General features: G+C 46.9%; 1 protein-coding gene across 1 annotated transcript; it reads left to right on the plus strand.

Annotated features, from left to right (window-relative positions):
* Positions 1 to 85: 85 nt before the first annotated feature.
* Positions 86 to 14,122, plus strand: SNF8 (SNF8 subunit of ESCRT-II). The gene is made up of 8 exons (XM_002834260.6): positions 86 to 247; positions 944 to 994; positions 3,822 to 3,960; positions 7,352 to 7,456; positions 8,233 to 8,305; positions 11,119 to 11,260; positions 12,766 to 12,840; positions 13,877 to 14,122. Exons 1-8 carry the CDS (start codon positions 194 to 196, stop codon positions 14,012 to 14,014), a joined length of 777 nt encoding a protein of 258 aa, XP_002834306.3. The 5' UTR covers positions 86 to 193; the 3' UTR covers positions 14,015 to 14,122.
* Positions 14,123 to 15,033: the final 911 nt, after the last annotated feature.

Here is a 15,033-nt window from a genome sequence, read left to right on the forward strand (position 1 = left end):
AGCTACAGGCGGGGTCGCCGGGCCGGTAGGAACTGGAGACACTCAGCCTCGCGGCAGGAAATGCGGCTCGTGGCTTCCGGCGCGTGCAGATGACGCGCGGCTCGGGCTTCCGCCTTGGGGAGCCGGCGGCGGAGTCCGGGACGCGGAGACCTGGGGTCCCGGCAGCTGGGCGGCCCGCGGGCCCAGGGTGGGGATGCACCGCCGCGGGGTGGGAGCTGGCGCCATCGCCAAGAAGAAACTTGCAGAGGTGAGCAGGAAGAAGGCCGACCCACAACCTGCCCCTGACCCGTGCGAGACTGAATTGTCCCGGAGCAGAGTCCTACCCGTTCCTCCCAACAGAATCTGAGACTGGCTTCTCGGCCCCGGGACACAGAATTTCTCCAGCTTCCGGTGGATTGGCAGCGTTCCCAGATGCCCAACCCTTTCTCCCACTTACCCAAGTTTAACTACAAATGGGATTCTACTCACAAATCTACAGTCGTCGATTCTACTCCTTCACCCTGTCCTTCTCCCTAAGAAAACAATTTAAGAGAGACCCTCCTCTTTTCATCCCAAAGCTGTGGCAGCACAAATGGGGGACCCCAGCGCCCACTCTGTTTTTTTTGTTTGTTTTTTTGAGACGGAGTCCTGCTCTGTCGCCCAGGCTGGAGTGCAGTGGCGCGATCTCGGCTCACTGCAACCTCCACCTCCAGGGTTCACGCCATTCTCCTGCCTCAGCCTCCGGAATAGCTGGGACTACAGGCGCCCACCACCACGCCCGGCTAATTTTTTGTATTTTTAGTAGAGACGGGGTTTCACTGTGTTAGCCAGGATGGTCTCGATCTCCTGACCTCGTGATCCGCCCGCCTCGGCCTCCCAAAGTTCTGGGATTACAGGCGTGAGCCACCGCTCCTGGCCCCCAGCGCCCACTCTCTTAACTTATGCTGGTCTCTTTGTCTGACAGGCCAAGTATAAGGAGCGAGGGACGGTCTTGGCTGAGGACCAGCTAGCCCAGGTGAGTCGGTTGGGGAGCCCCAGGCAGGGAGGGAGAACTAACAGGGCTGGCCAAGACACCTTGGATACGAACTTGATTGTGTAGAGTGAACTAGAAATAGGGTGTTTGGCAAATTTTGATTTCTGAGCCGCTGAGATCTTTTAGGTGACTTGCTAATAACAATAATGGCTAACATCTTTGAGTGATTACATGCTTGTAACATCCCAGGCGTTTGTCTGTTTTCTTTACATAGACTGTCTTGTTCAGTCCTCATTACAGTCCCATAAGGAAGGAACCCTATTATTCTGAGGTGTTTGTTTGTTTTTTGAGGGAGTCTTGCTCTGTTGCCCAGACTGGAGTAGAGTGGCACGATCTCGGCTCACTGCAGCCTCCGTTTCCCGGGTTCAAGTGATTCTCCAACCTCAGCCTCCCGAGTAGCTAGAACTACAGACATGCGCCACCATGCCCGGCTAATTTTTGTATTTTTAGTAGAGACAGGGTTTCTCCATGTTGGTCAGACTGGTCTCAAATTCTTGACCTCGTGATCCGCTCACCTTGGCTTCCCAAAGTGCTGGAATTAAAGGCGTGAGCCACCATGCCGGGCCCTAATTTTTGTATTCTTTTTTGTAGAGGCAGGGTTTCGCCATATTGGCCAGGCTGGTCTCAAATTCCTGGCCTCAGGTGATCCACCCGCCTCGGCCTCCCAGAGTGCTGGGACTACAGGCCTGAGCCCCAGCGCCCGGCCGTATTCTGAGTTTAAAATTGAGAGCCGGGTGCTGTGGCATATGCCTGTAATCCCAGCACTTTGGGAAGCTGAGGAAGGCTGATCACCGGAGGTCCAGAGTTCGAGACCAGCCTGGCCAACTTGGTGAAACCCCGTCTCTACTAAAAATACAAAAATTAGCTGGGTGTGGTGGCGGGCTCCTGTAGTCCCAGCTACTGGGGAGGCTGAGGTAGAAGAATTGCATGAACCCAGGAGACAGGTTGCAGTGAGCCAGGATCATGCCACTGCACTCCACCTTGGGGGACAGAGCAAGACTCCATCTCAAAAAAAAGAAAAAAAAAAAAGGCCGGGTGCGGTGGCTAATGCCTGTAATCCCAGCACTTTGGGAGGCCGAGGTGGGCAGAAATTGAGGACACTGGGGTGTTAAGTAATATATCCAAGGTTATATGGGTAGTAAGTGGTAGAACTGTTACTGATTTAGGTCCTCTGGGGCTTTTCATTTTAAATACCTCAGAATAAAATGAAAATATTGCCTAACCTGTGGCACCTACACCACCATCATGACATCTAGGCACATACCAGGACAGTGTGTGAGTGATGGGGGGTGCACCTCCTGTGCAGTTTTCTTTTCCAGCCCTTCCCTTCTCTGTACGTGCTCCGAGTTTACCCAGTGATTGTGATTGGGGAAGAAGTGGAGGAAGCCGTTAAGCAGGAAAATGGGGCTGTAAGCTGAGGCAAAATAGTAAACCCAGGCTGTGCTTTTCAAAAGCTCCCACTCACAGGGGAGATGGCATGCAGGAATCAACTGAAAATGGTGATTAAAATAATGTGGAGGTTTCTTTTTCTTTTTTTTTTTTTGAGACCGAGTTTTCACTCTTGTTGCCCAGGCTGGAGTGCAGTGGCGTGATCTTGGCTCACTGCAACCTCCGCCTAAGAATGTGGAGGTTTCTAACAGTTTTATGTGAGAATTAAATATTGGGCTAGGAGTGCTTATTTTTGGTGGGATAGAAGACGGTCCTTGTTAATTAGGAAAAGAGAAGGTCAGAAAATCCCCAAGTCTTTTGTATTTAACATGAAATGCAATCTGGCAAATTACAGTCCCAGAGCAGTTCTTTATCTGGAATTGACCCCCAGGGAGGTTCATGACTCAAAAGTTTTTTGTTTTGTTTTTTTTAAATTTATATTGGTTGATTGATTGATTGGCCCTGTGCGGTGGCTCACATCTGTAATCCCAGCACTTTGGGAGGCTGAGACAGATGGACTGTTTGAGGTCAGGAATTCGAGACCAGCCTGGCCCACATGATGAAACCCTGTCTCCACTAAAAATACAAAAATTAGCCAGGTGTGGTGGTGCATGCCTGTCGTCCCAATGAGTTGGGAGGCTGAGGCAAGAGAATCGCTTAAACTGGGAGGCGAAGGTTGCAGTGAGCTGAGATTGTGCCAGTGCACTCCAGCCTGGGCGACAAAGCAAGATTCTGTCTCAAAAAAAATTAAAAAAATATATATTGATTGATTGAGACAGTCTTGCTATGTTGCCCCAGCTAATCTTGAACTCCTGGGCTCAAGTGATCCATTGTGGGATTACAGGTGTGAGCCACCATTCCTGGCCAGACTCAAAGGTTATAAACAGATTCATGTGACGCTTCATTTTTTTCCCGTCCAGCCTTTCTGTCGGCAGGGGGGTAAAGATTTTCTAATGGGTGAACGCTGCATTCCCTCATTTCTAAGATACAATGAATTATTAGGTACATCTTCAAATTAATAAGTTTTTCTGGGAAAAAGAAAAGGAACACCACATTATATATACACCTTTTTCTTTTTTTGTGCATATATTTGGTTGTATATATGTGCACCTTGATTATTAAATGCATGCTGATTTTAGAAGAGGAATGCACGAAAAATTGTATATTTTGAAAGTGAGAAAACAGTACAGCATCCCATTTCTGCTGACAACAGAACTGTGAAGGAGAGGCAGGGATAAGAGAGATGGTAAACAGCATAATGGTAGGCTGAGGGAGACTGGTTATTTCAGCCTTTGCCTTGCCACAGGGCTGGGGACCTGTTTTTGGCATCTGATTATCATTTGGCTGGGCTGCCCTTCACCACTCCCTGTCCATCCAACAGATGTCAAAGCAGTTGGACATGTTCAAGACCAACCTGGAGGAATTTGCCAGCAAACACAAGCAGGAGATCCGGAAGAATCCTGAGTTCCGTGTGCAGTTCCAGGACATGTGTGCAACCATTGGTGTGGATCCACTGGCCTGTAAGAAGTTGTCTGTAGGGGTCCAGTGTTCTTAGAGAGTACCTGACGGACAGAAGCTCACATAGTTGTTGTTACCACTGTTGGGGCATCCGCTAGAAAGGCCTGCAGGAAGACCCAGAGGGTGTTGTCTTTTTGAGACGGAGTTTTGCTCTGTCGCCCAGGCTGGAGTGCAGTGGCGCAATCTTGGCTCACTGCAAGCTCTGCCTCCCAGGTTCACGCCATTCTCCTACCTCAGCCTCCCGAGTAGCTGGGAATACAGGCGCCCGCGACCACGCCTGGCTAATTTTTTGTGTTTTTAGTAGAGATGGGGTTTCACCATGTTAGCCAGGATGGTCTCAATATCCTGATCTTGTGATCCGCCCGCCTCCGCCTCCCAAAGTGCTGGGATTACATGCATGAGCCACTGCGCCTGGCCAAGGGTGTCGTCTTTAGGGAGTACCTAGCAGGATGGCTAGTTCCCAGTCTGATACGGAAGATAGACCAACTATCGGCTGAGTAGCCAGTGTCCATGATCATTCCTTGAATGATCTACAGTAGAATTTTTTATGGCATTTTCCCTCTTTATTAAAAAATATTTAATTTTGGCCAGGTACAATGGCTCATGCCTGTAATCCCAGCACTTTGTGAGGCCAAGGCAGGCAGATCACTTGAATCCAGGAGTTAAAGATCAGCCTGGGCAACATGGCGAGACTCCATCTCTACAAAAAGTATAAAAATTTGCCATGTGTAGTGGCATGTGTCTATAGTCCAGCTACTCGGGAGGCTAAGGTGGGAGGATTGCTTGAGACTGGGAAGTTGAGGCTACGGCAAGATCTTGTTTAAAAAAAAAAAATTTTTTTTTTTTTTTTTTGAGACAGTCTTGCTCTGTCACCCACACTGGAGTGCAGTGGTGCCATCTTGGCTCACTGCAACCTCTGCCTCCCAGGTTCAAGCAATTCTTGTGCTTCAGCCTCCCAAGTAGCTGGGATTACAGGCCTGCACCACCAAATCTGGCTAATTTTTGTATTTTTTGTAGAGAGGAGGTTTCACCATGTTGCCCAGTTTGGTCTTGAACTCTTGGGATCAAGTGATCGGCCTTTCTTGGCCTTCCAAAGTGCTGGGATTACAGGCGTGAGCCGCTGCACTGAGCCCTTCCTCATACTTATAAACTTTAAAAAAAATTATTCGCCGGGCGTGGTGGCTCACGCCTGTAATCCCAGCACTTTGTGAGGCTGAGGCGGGCAGATCATAAGGTCAGGAGATGAGGCCATCCTGGCTAACACAGTGAAACCCTGTCTCTACTAAAAATACAAAAAATTAGCCAGGTATGGTGGCACATGCCTGTAATCCCAGCTACTCGGGAGGCTGAAGCAGGAAAATCACTTGAACCCGGGAGGTGAAGGTTGCGGTGAGCCAAGATCACGCCCCTGCACTCCAGCCCAGGCAACAGAGCGAGACTCCATCTCAAAAAAAAAAAAAAAGAAATTACTAATTTATTATTTTTTAGTGTTGAGGTTTCTGTCACCTAGGCTGGAGTGCATTGGTGCAATCAGCCCACTGCAGCCTTCAACTCCAGGGCTCAAGTTACTTTCCTGCCTCAGCCTCCTGAGTGAAGCTGGGACTAGAGGCGTGAGTCACCGTGCCTGGCCCCAATGTTTTTTTTGTTTTTGTTTTTGTTTTTTTGAGACAGAGTCTCGCTCTGTTGCCCATGCTGGAGTACAGTGGCGCGACAATCTTGGCTCACTGCAACCTCCTTCTCCTGGGTTCAAGTGATTCTCCTGCCTCAGCCTCCTGAGTAGCTGGGACTACAGGCGTGTACCACCATGCCCGGCTAATTTTTTGTATGTTTAGTAGAGACAGGGTTTCAGCGTGTTAGCCAGGATGGTCTTGGTCTCCTGACCTCGTGATCTGCCCCTCAACCTCCCAAAGTATGGGATTACAGGCGTGAACCACTGCTCCTGGCCTGGCCCCAACTTTGTAAACATATATGGGATTATAATATAATTACAACTGCTCTACAACCTACATTTTTTTTTCTTTTTTTTTTTTTTTGGTGAGATGGAGTTTTGCTCTTGATTCCCAGGCTGGAGTGCAATGGCGTGATCTTGGGTCACTGCAACCTTTGCCACCCAGGTTCAAGCGATTCTCCTGCCTCAGCCTCCCAAGTAGCTGGGATTACAGGTGCCCACCACCATGCCTGGCTAATTTTGTATTTTTAGTAGAGATGGGATGTCTCCATGTTGGTCAGGCTGGTCTCGAACTCCTGACCTCAGGTGATCTGCCTGCTTCTGCCTCCCAAAATGCTGGGATTACAGGTGTGAGCCACTGCACCCAACCTGCATTTTTCACTGAATAGAATATTGTCGTCAGTGGATTGTTTATTTATTTATTTTTTATTTCTACACTCCTGGTAACTTGCAGAACATTCAGTGGATTTTTGAATGCTGAGTCGGCATATTCTTTCTCTTAGTCTTGTCTAGACCATATTTCCCATTATATTTCACTGTATGCTTTGTGAATGGAAACTCGTTTTTTCAGTATCCTGAGCCAGAATTAGCCAAATAGAAATGACTTTTGTTTTATTTTTATTTTTATTTTTTTTTGAAACGCAGTCTCGCTCTGTTGCCAGGCTGGAGTGCAGTGGCGTAATCCCGGCTCACTGCAACCTCTACCTTCCGGGTTCAAGCGATTCTCCTGCCTCAGTCTCCTGAGTAGCTGAGATTACAGGCACGCGCCACCACGCCTGGTTAATTTTTGTTTTTTTAGTAGAGATAGGGTTTCACCATATTGGCCAGGATGGTCTCGATCTCTTGACCTTGTGATCCACCAGCCTTGGCTTCCCAAAGTGCTGGGATTACAGGCGTGAGCCACTGTGCCTGGCTGTATTTTTATTTTTTATTTTTTTTTGAGACAGAGTTGTGCTCTTGTTGCCCAGGCTGGAGTATGTCGGCGCGATCTTGGCTCACTGCAACCTCTGCCTCCTGGGTTCCAGCAATTCTCCTGCCTAAGCCTCCCAAGTAGCTGGGATTACAGGCGCACACCACCACTCTTGGCTAATTTTTTTTTATTATTAGTAGAGATGGGGTTTTGCCATGTTGGCCAGGCTGGTCTTGAACTCTTGGTCTCGAGCGATCCGCCCACCTCAGTGTCCCAAAGTGTTGGAATTACAGGCGTGAGCCACTGCGCCCGGCCAGAAATGACTTTTAGATTGCCTACCCTCTGGAATCGTCTCACCCTGTTCTTCAGCAGGAGTTACCGTGAGTCCAGTTGTTTCCTGAGTAGCAGATGGAGCAGAAGAACTTCATGCCATGCAGGGAGGACTTCCCATATGATAGATGTTTTAATGCAGGTTTGAAAGAAAAGAAGGATGTAAATTAATCAATAATCGAGATTTTGTTTTTCTGTCTTGTAGCTGGAAAAGGATTTTGGTCTGAGATGCTGGGCGTGGGGGACTTCTATTACGAACTAGGTGTCCAAATTATCGAAGTGTGCCTGGCGCTGAAGCATCGGAATGGAGGTGAGGGTGGCTAGGTCCTGTGAACTGGACTCTGGACTTCTCTGAGAGGGAGAAAACCGTAAAAGATTATTGTTTCCATCCTGCAGTCTACAGGCCTCTAAGGACTTGAGAGACATCTTAGCTGTTTCATGCAGTTGAATCCATGGCAAGTCTCCATGGCCAAGGGTAAATAGAATTACCTGAACGATTGTCTCTGTTCTCCAAAGATCTTTGGCCAGGAAGGTCTAGTCCCTAGTCAGTACAGAAAATAGTAGGGAGGTAGGAAATAGGCCTTTTCCCCTGATGTCTGATGTGTCTGGAGTGATTTTCTCATTAGTATCTATAGTCCTGCACTGTCTCTCCGACGTATGGGAATGCCAACTGAGTCTGTGTTCCCTAAAATGTGACCTTAAAATTTGTCATCTGGTGATGCCATCTTTCTTAGTAAGCACATTAAATGGTGTGGATTGAAGTTACACAAAGAAAACTTAAAACCATTTACAAATCATCATCGACTATAAATAGACATGGCCTTGATGTCAAGAGGACATTTATAGTTTTTCAAAGATGATACTGCTTGTTTTTAGATTTTCATAGCTCTCACTCTGTTGACAGGCCTAGCAAGGTCTCACAATCCATTTCTCATATTATGGTCAGTTATTTCATAAGGAGAGAGTTAAAAAAAATTAGGAACTAGAATGTTATTTGCTACTTGTAGGCCACTGGAATTGTATGACTGTCAACTTATTTGAAGTGGGTAATCTCTTTTTCTGATTTCTGTTCCCTGTCTCCAATAGGTCTGATAACTTTGGAGGAACTACATCAACAGGTGTTGAAGGGAAGGGGCAAGTTCGCCCAGGATGTCAGTCAGTAGGTCTTGTCTTCCAATCCCTTGGAGTACAGAAAGAGGTCTTTAAAATTCAGATGGAACTCTTTTCTCTCTATTCCTCATGTCTAGGCTAGCTTAGAAATCTGTATGATCTCCATATCATACAGAAAAAAAAAAAAACAAAAAATAAGAGATAGGGTCTCACTGTTGCCCAAGCTGGAGTACAGTGGCACGATCACAGCTTACTGCTACCAAGATCGTTGCTTACTGCAGCCTCAAACTCTTGGGCTCAAGTAATCCTCCCACCTCAGCCTCCCAAGTAGTTGGGATTATAGGCATGGGCCAGTATGGCTGGCTATTTTTAGAAAACAGAAAATATAGATTTAAAAAAGGAAACAAAAACCATTATTTCTCAATTAAGAGATTACAACTGCTATATATTTTAATGTAGTTCCTAAGCATTTTTTCATGTATTATTTTTTTAACAAACTTGGGGCTATATATAGTCTTTTTTTCCTTTGAGAAAGAGTCTTGCTGTCACCCAGGCTGGAGTGCAGTGACCCCATCTTAGCTCATTGCAACCTCTGCCTTCTGGGTTCAAGCAATTCTCATGCCACAGCCTCCCCAGTAACTGGGATTACAGGTGTACATCACCATGCCCGGCTAATTTTTTTTTTTTTTTTTTTTTTGAGACAGAGTCTCACTCTGTCGCCCAGGCTGGAGTGCGGTGGCGCAACCTCTGCTCACTGCAAGCTCCGCCTCCCGGGTTCACGCCATTCTCCTGCCTCAGCCTCCTGAGTAGCTGGGACTACAGGCACCTGCCACCACGCCTGGCTAATTTTTTGTATTTTTAGTAGAGACGGGGTTTCACTGTGTTAGCCAGGATGGTCTCGATCTCCTGACCTCGTGTCCACCCGCCTCGGCCTCCCAAAGTGCTGGGATTACAGGTGTGAGTCACCGCGCCCGGCCGCCTGGCTAATTTTTGTATTTTTAGTAGTGATGGGGTTTCACCTTGTTGGCCAGGCTGGTTTTGAACTCCTGGCCTCAAGTGATCTGCCCACCTCAGCTTCCCAAAGTGCTGGGATTACAGGTGTGAGACATCATGACTGGCCAGGGCTGTATATAGTCTTGAGATTATTTGAGGCCAAGGAGACTAGAGTAGGTGCCTAGAAAGGCTGGGGAAAGAGGTGGTAGTGAGATGATGGAATATAAATTGATCTAGTTCTCCAGCCTCTATGTGCGAGTCCAATTTGAGAAAAGATAAAAGGCTGTTTTTGATGTAACTTCCAAAGAGTCGGCCTACTATGAGATCTTGAAGACCTAGAATATTCAAAGAAAAGTAAAGAGGCTGGGTGCAATAGCTTACACCTGTAATCCTAGCCCTTTGGGAGGCTGAGGTGGGAGGATCGCTTGAGGACAGGAGTTCGAGACCAGCCTGGGCAGTGTAGTGAGACCTTGTCCCTACAAAAAATAAAATTAGTTGGGTGTTGAGGCATGCACCCATTGTTCTAGGCTGCAGTGAGCTATGATTGCACCACTGCACTCCAGCCTGGGACACAGAGCAAGATGTCATCTCTACTTTTTTTTTTGTTTGTTTTTTGAAATGGACTCTCGCTCTGTTGCCCAGGCTGGAGCACAGTGGTACAATCTCAGCTCACTGCAACCTCCGCCTCCCGGGTTCAAATGATTCTTCTGCCTCAGCCTCCTGAGTAGCTGGGATTACAGGTACCTGCCGCTGGCGCCCTGCTAGTTCTTGTATTTTTAGTGGAGATGGAGTTTCACCATGTTGGCTAGGCTGGTCTCGAACTCTCGGCCTCCCAAAATGCTGGGATTACAGGTGTAAGCCACCGCGCCCAGACAAGACCTCATCTCTTAAAAAAAAAAAAAAGAAAGTGATAACAAAAGATTACTAGCCATACTCATTGCAAATTTCATGAAGAGAGGGTGAGCATTTGAAGCATTTCAGTTTGCTATTCTTGGGGGTTGGAGAATGCATTCCAATCTACCTAAAAGTGCCCTTTCCCTGGCTGTTTGGGTGATAACATTTTTTGAGCTTTGGCAGAGGTTTTAAACTCTGTATGTGGGCTGGATATGTGATCTACACACTGTTTTGTAGGTTTTCTTTTTCTCTGATTTCAATTAGAATCAGAAAACTTGGCAGTATTGGGTTTGAATTTCCACTTGGCAATAATAATCAGCTGGGTTGCCCCCTTTAAAATAGATAAGCATTCTCTAGTTTACCACAGGTGACACTACCCCCCGTTGCCTCTTCAGCTCACTCATTCACATTTCCTGATGGGCATCTGCAAGTGTATCTTTGACCTCTGCCTGGGTGTTGGAATGAGTGGTTCGCTGAGCAGAGAGCCTGACTCCTGTGTATCTCCCATGATTGTCCAAGCATCACTTATTGCTCCTTGACCCTGTCTTTTTACTAAGTTGAGTGTTGTGCAGCCTTTTATTATTTTAGAGGCAGGGTCTCGCTCTGTCACCCAAGCTGGAGTACAGTGGTGCACAATCACAGCTCACTGCAGCCTTGAACTCCTGGGCTCAAGTGATCCTCTTGCCTCAGCCTCCCAAGGATTATAGGCGATTGCCACCATGCCCTGCTAATTTTTTATTTTTAGTAAAGACAAGGTCTTGCTGTGTTGCCCAGGCTGGTCTCTAACCCCTGGGCTCAAGCAGTCTTCTCAATGTGGGCATCCCAAAAGTGTTGGGATTATGGGTATGAGCCATTGCGCCTGGCAGTTGTGCATTCTTCTAAATTTTCTGTCAGTATCCTGCCCAGGGCAGAGCTGAAACTGTGTTGTTAGGTCTGATCTGCCAAGGGTCGTTAAGCAACTCTTCCTTACCTCAGAGATGACCTGATCAGAGCCATCAAGAAACTAAAGGCACTTGGCACTGGCTTCGGCATCATCCCTGTGGGCGGCACTTACCTCATTCAGTCTGTTCCAGCTGAGCTCAATATGGATCACACCGTGGTGCTGCAGCTGGCAGAGGTACTGGTGCACCTTCGAGTGTGTGTGTGTGCAAGGGACAGTCTGTGATGCAAGTCTGGAGCAGTTCTCAGCTCCTGCTCCTCATTATGCAGGTCTTTTGCTGAGACTATCCAATGGATGAACTACTCAGGCCTGTGCTTGTTCAGCAGACATTTATTGAGCAGCTACAGTGCAAAGCACTGAGCCAGGCTGTGGGGCATATAAAGATAAGAATGATAAAATTCCTGCTCTCAAGGAGCTTACAGTCTAGTCAGGTGGGCAGACATGCAGACGACTAACTAGATTTCTTTGGGTAGCAAGACTCTTTGATGTCTTTTGGAACTACTTTATGGATTCTTCAAAAACAGATTTTAAAAAATCTTGTTTGCCATGCCCCCATCCCTCATCATGCCTTAAGCATATGCCATCTTCCCCCAAATCCCCATCAGGTATTTAGGATAGATATGTTCAATTTTCTTTATTATTTTTGAGATGGAGTTTCACTCGTTGCCTAGGCCGGAGTGCAATGGCGTGATCTCAGCTCACTACAATGTCGGCCTCCCAGGTTCAAGTGATTCTCCTGCCTCAGCCTCCCGAGTAGCTGGGATTACAGGTGTGTGCCACCACGTCCAGCTAATTTTGTATTTTTAGTAGAGAAGGGGTTTCTCCATGTTGGCCAGGCCTGAGGTTGGTCTCAAACTCCCGACCTCAGGTGATCCGCCCGCCTTAGCCTCCCAAAGTGCTGGGATTACAGGGGTGAGCCACTGCACCCAGCCCAGTTTTCTTTATAACGTAAAACAGAACTAAATAAAGGAAGGGCTTTTCTGTATTGGAGGATGAGTAGAATGAGGCAGGGCAAGAGCTGAATATTTAAATAATGGAGATTATTAGCAGTTTATGATTATCACCATTTCTTCCCATCAATTAATTGTCCAGAATCTTCCCTTGTCATGCTCTAGAGTGCTTTGCAGAAGTCTAACTTAATATGTTAGTACGAGGGACCCCACCTTTTTTTTTTTTTTGAGATGGGAGTCTCGCTCTGTCGCCCAGGCTGGTGTGCAGTGGTGCAATCTCCGGCTCACTGCAGCCTCCATCTCCCAGGTTCCAGCGATTCTTCTGCCTCAGCCTTCCGAGTAGCTGGGATTACAGGCGTGTGCCACCATGCCTGGCTAATTTTTATATTTTTAGTAGAGATGGGGTTTCACCATGTTGGCCAGGCTGGTCTCAAACTCCTGACCTCAGGTGATCCACCCACCTCGGCCTCCCAAAAAGTGCTAGGATTACAGGCATGAGCCGCCGTGCCTGGCCGGGACTCCACTTTTAAGATTGAACCCACCAACCTACCTCTGTCATGCTGAAAGTCACTTCTCTCTCTCCCCACTGGAACCTTTAAACATTTTCTGTGTTCTTTCATGCTTGACAGCTTTTCCTCCTTTCTGGGTAAGTCTCTTGTTCCTGGGCAGATCCTGGGTTCTAAGGGAAGGTGCACTCTTAACTGATTCAATCCCCATTCCTCCTTCCTTCAGAAGAATGGCTACGTGACTGTCAGTGAGATCAAAGCCAGTCTTAATTGGGAGACCGAGCGAGCGCGGCAAGTGCTGGTATGCAACTTTGGAACAGTCCAGAAAAGACAGGCAGGCCCCAGTTGGGAGGATGTGGGTTCCACAAACGCAGGAACTTCAGCATTGCTTTGCTAGCCTTCTGCCTTGAAGGCTACTGCTGTCATGCTAGAAGGAAGCCCAGCACTTCTCTGAAGATGGCACCAAAAAGGTAGAACTAGGAAGGCAGGTTCCTAACTCTGGCGTGCACACAATACCAGGCTGCCCCTGCTACTTGGGGAACCGACACTCTCTCCTGAACATGCTGAGCCTGGAGTTGCTGGTCAGATTAATGTAGTTTGTACTGGAAGTAACACTGTTAGTACAGTGAATTATTAACTACGTTAATTACATATCTGTAATTATCCACTAAGCATTATATTGCATAGTATATACTCTAGCTTTATATATACAAATTTCATTGTACTGAAGAATGACTGATGTCAAGAGGGAGCAATGTAAGAATGTAAGAACTCCGGCTTCAGTACCTTTTTTCCTTATCCAAGCAATTCAACTGTCTAAACCTTTCATTTCATCTGTAAAATGGGGATAACGTAATTATTTACCTAATGATACTGGACAGAAACAACCCATTTTGAGCATATTTCCAGCTCTAGGAACTGAGTCTATTCTTGCATAAGTATGGTCAATCATGTTTGCTACCCGGAATAACTTAACTCAAAGGTAGCTAAACAGTGATCTCTGTTTAGTTTCTGGGGAAATGGAGGCAGTGATTTGCTGAAGGCCATACAGCAAATATCTCTGTAGCCATGTGTTCTTTCCACTATATCCCACTGTGCTAGGCTCTACCCCTCTTCCTCAGCAGCACAAGTTAAATGACTTCGTAGCATTTTTCAAATTCAGGCAAAGGCCAAGGCCAAACAGCTCATTTAGTTGGTTGTGTAAATGTTTGAAGGCACTTAGTAGATTTAGTTTGAAAACCTCACTGAAGCCAAAATAGGTGTGGGGGTTGATTACCTACCCTTTGTCTATGGAACCTCCCTGTTCTCAAACCACTCTTCTTCCCTTTTCCCTCCAGGAACACCTGCTGAAGGAAGGGTTGGCGTGGCTGGACTTACAGGCCCCAGGGGAGGCCCACTACTGGCTGCCAGCTCTCTTCACTGACCTCTACTCCCAGGAGATTACAGCTGAGGAGGCCAGAGAAGCCCTCCCCTGACTGCGTGTGGAAGGGCACACAGCAGCAGGCAGGGAGGAGGAGGTGGTGGCAAATAAACCTGGGCAGTTTTGTTTATAAAAAAAAAAAAATAGAAAAAAGTTCCAAGTTTTTCTTTCTTCCCTCATTTTATTTTTGAAAAGTGCCTTCACATTGCATTTTTATTGAGAAAACCTCACTCCTTCAGTAGGGTAATCTGATTAACACAGACAACGGCAAGCACATATAGAATGATTTTTGTAGGTCATCTGCAAGTTCATGGAAGAGCTGGGCCTAGAATGCGGGTTGTGTCCTGGCCTGTCTAGTCTTTGTAGCTGTGAGACATAGATTACAGCCTATGCTAATTCAAACCTTTTAAATAAAATGTTCCTTATCTCAAACTAGCTGGTCCTAATGGACCAGCAAATAATATTCACTTTCAGTCTCTTCTGGCTTCCTCTGTAGAGGCTCTAGGTTATGACAAAGTTAGCTGTGAGTATGAAGGAAATAGAAGTCAATGTCCAGTCATGGCTAAATTGGAGGAAAGAAAACAATGGAATCTGAGGGGAATCAAACAATAGTTAGGGAAAGTTCTATTTTCTCAAATTCTCTACTAGCTTTCTCACCCTCCTGTACTGATTGCCAAGTCCCTCTAGCCTCAGTAGTGGGAAAGGGAGTCATTTACTGAACACCTACCCTGTGCCATTTTACATACAGCTCACTTAAATTTCACCAACTAGGCAGCCTTCAACATCACAGGTGATTGAATCCAAGTAATCTGCCAGGGGCCGCCAGCTTCAGCTGAGCTAAAGTTGGAGCCTAGGCCTATTAACCCGAGCCCATGCCTTCACGTATCACTGCATAGTACAGAATGGCGGCACATACTGTGTGTAGACATTTTTCTACACACGTGGTCAGCCAAGAGTAAAAGCCTCTGCATCAGAAAGCAAGAATCTCCTATAGCAAGTAGAAGTGGTGATGAGGGAAGAGGCCAGAGTTGTTTAAGGCTCCCAAAGTCTTTATGGTCTAAAGGCTAAGATCCT

The sequence above is a fragment of the Pongo abelii genome, chromosome 19 (genome assembly GCF_028885655.2).
Source record: "Pongo abelii isolate AG06213 chromosome 19, NHGRI_mPonAbe1-v2.0_pri, whole genome shotgun sequence".
NCBI classification, from domain to species: domain Eukaryota; kingdom Metazoa; phylum Chordata; class Mammalia; order Primates; family Hominidae; genus Pongo; species Pongo abelii.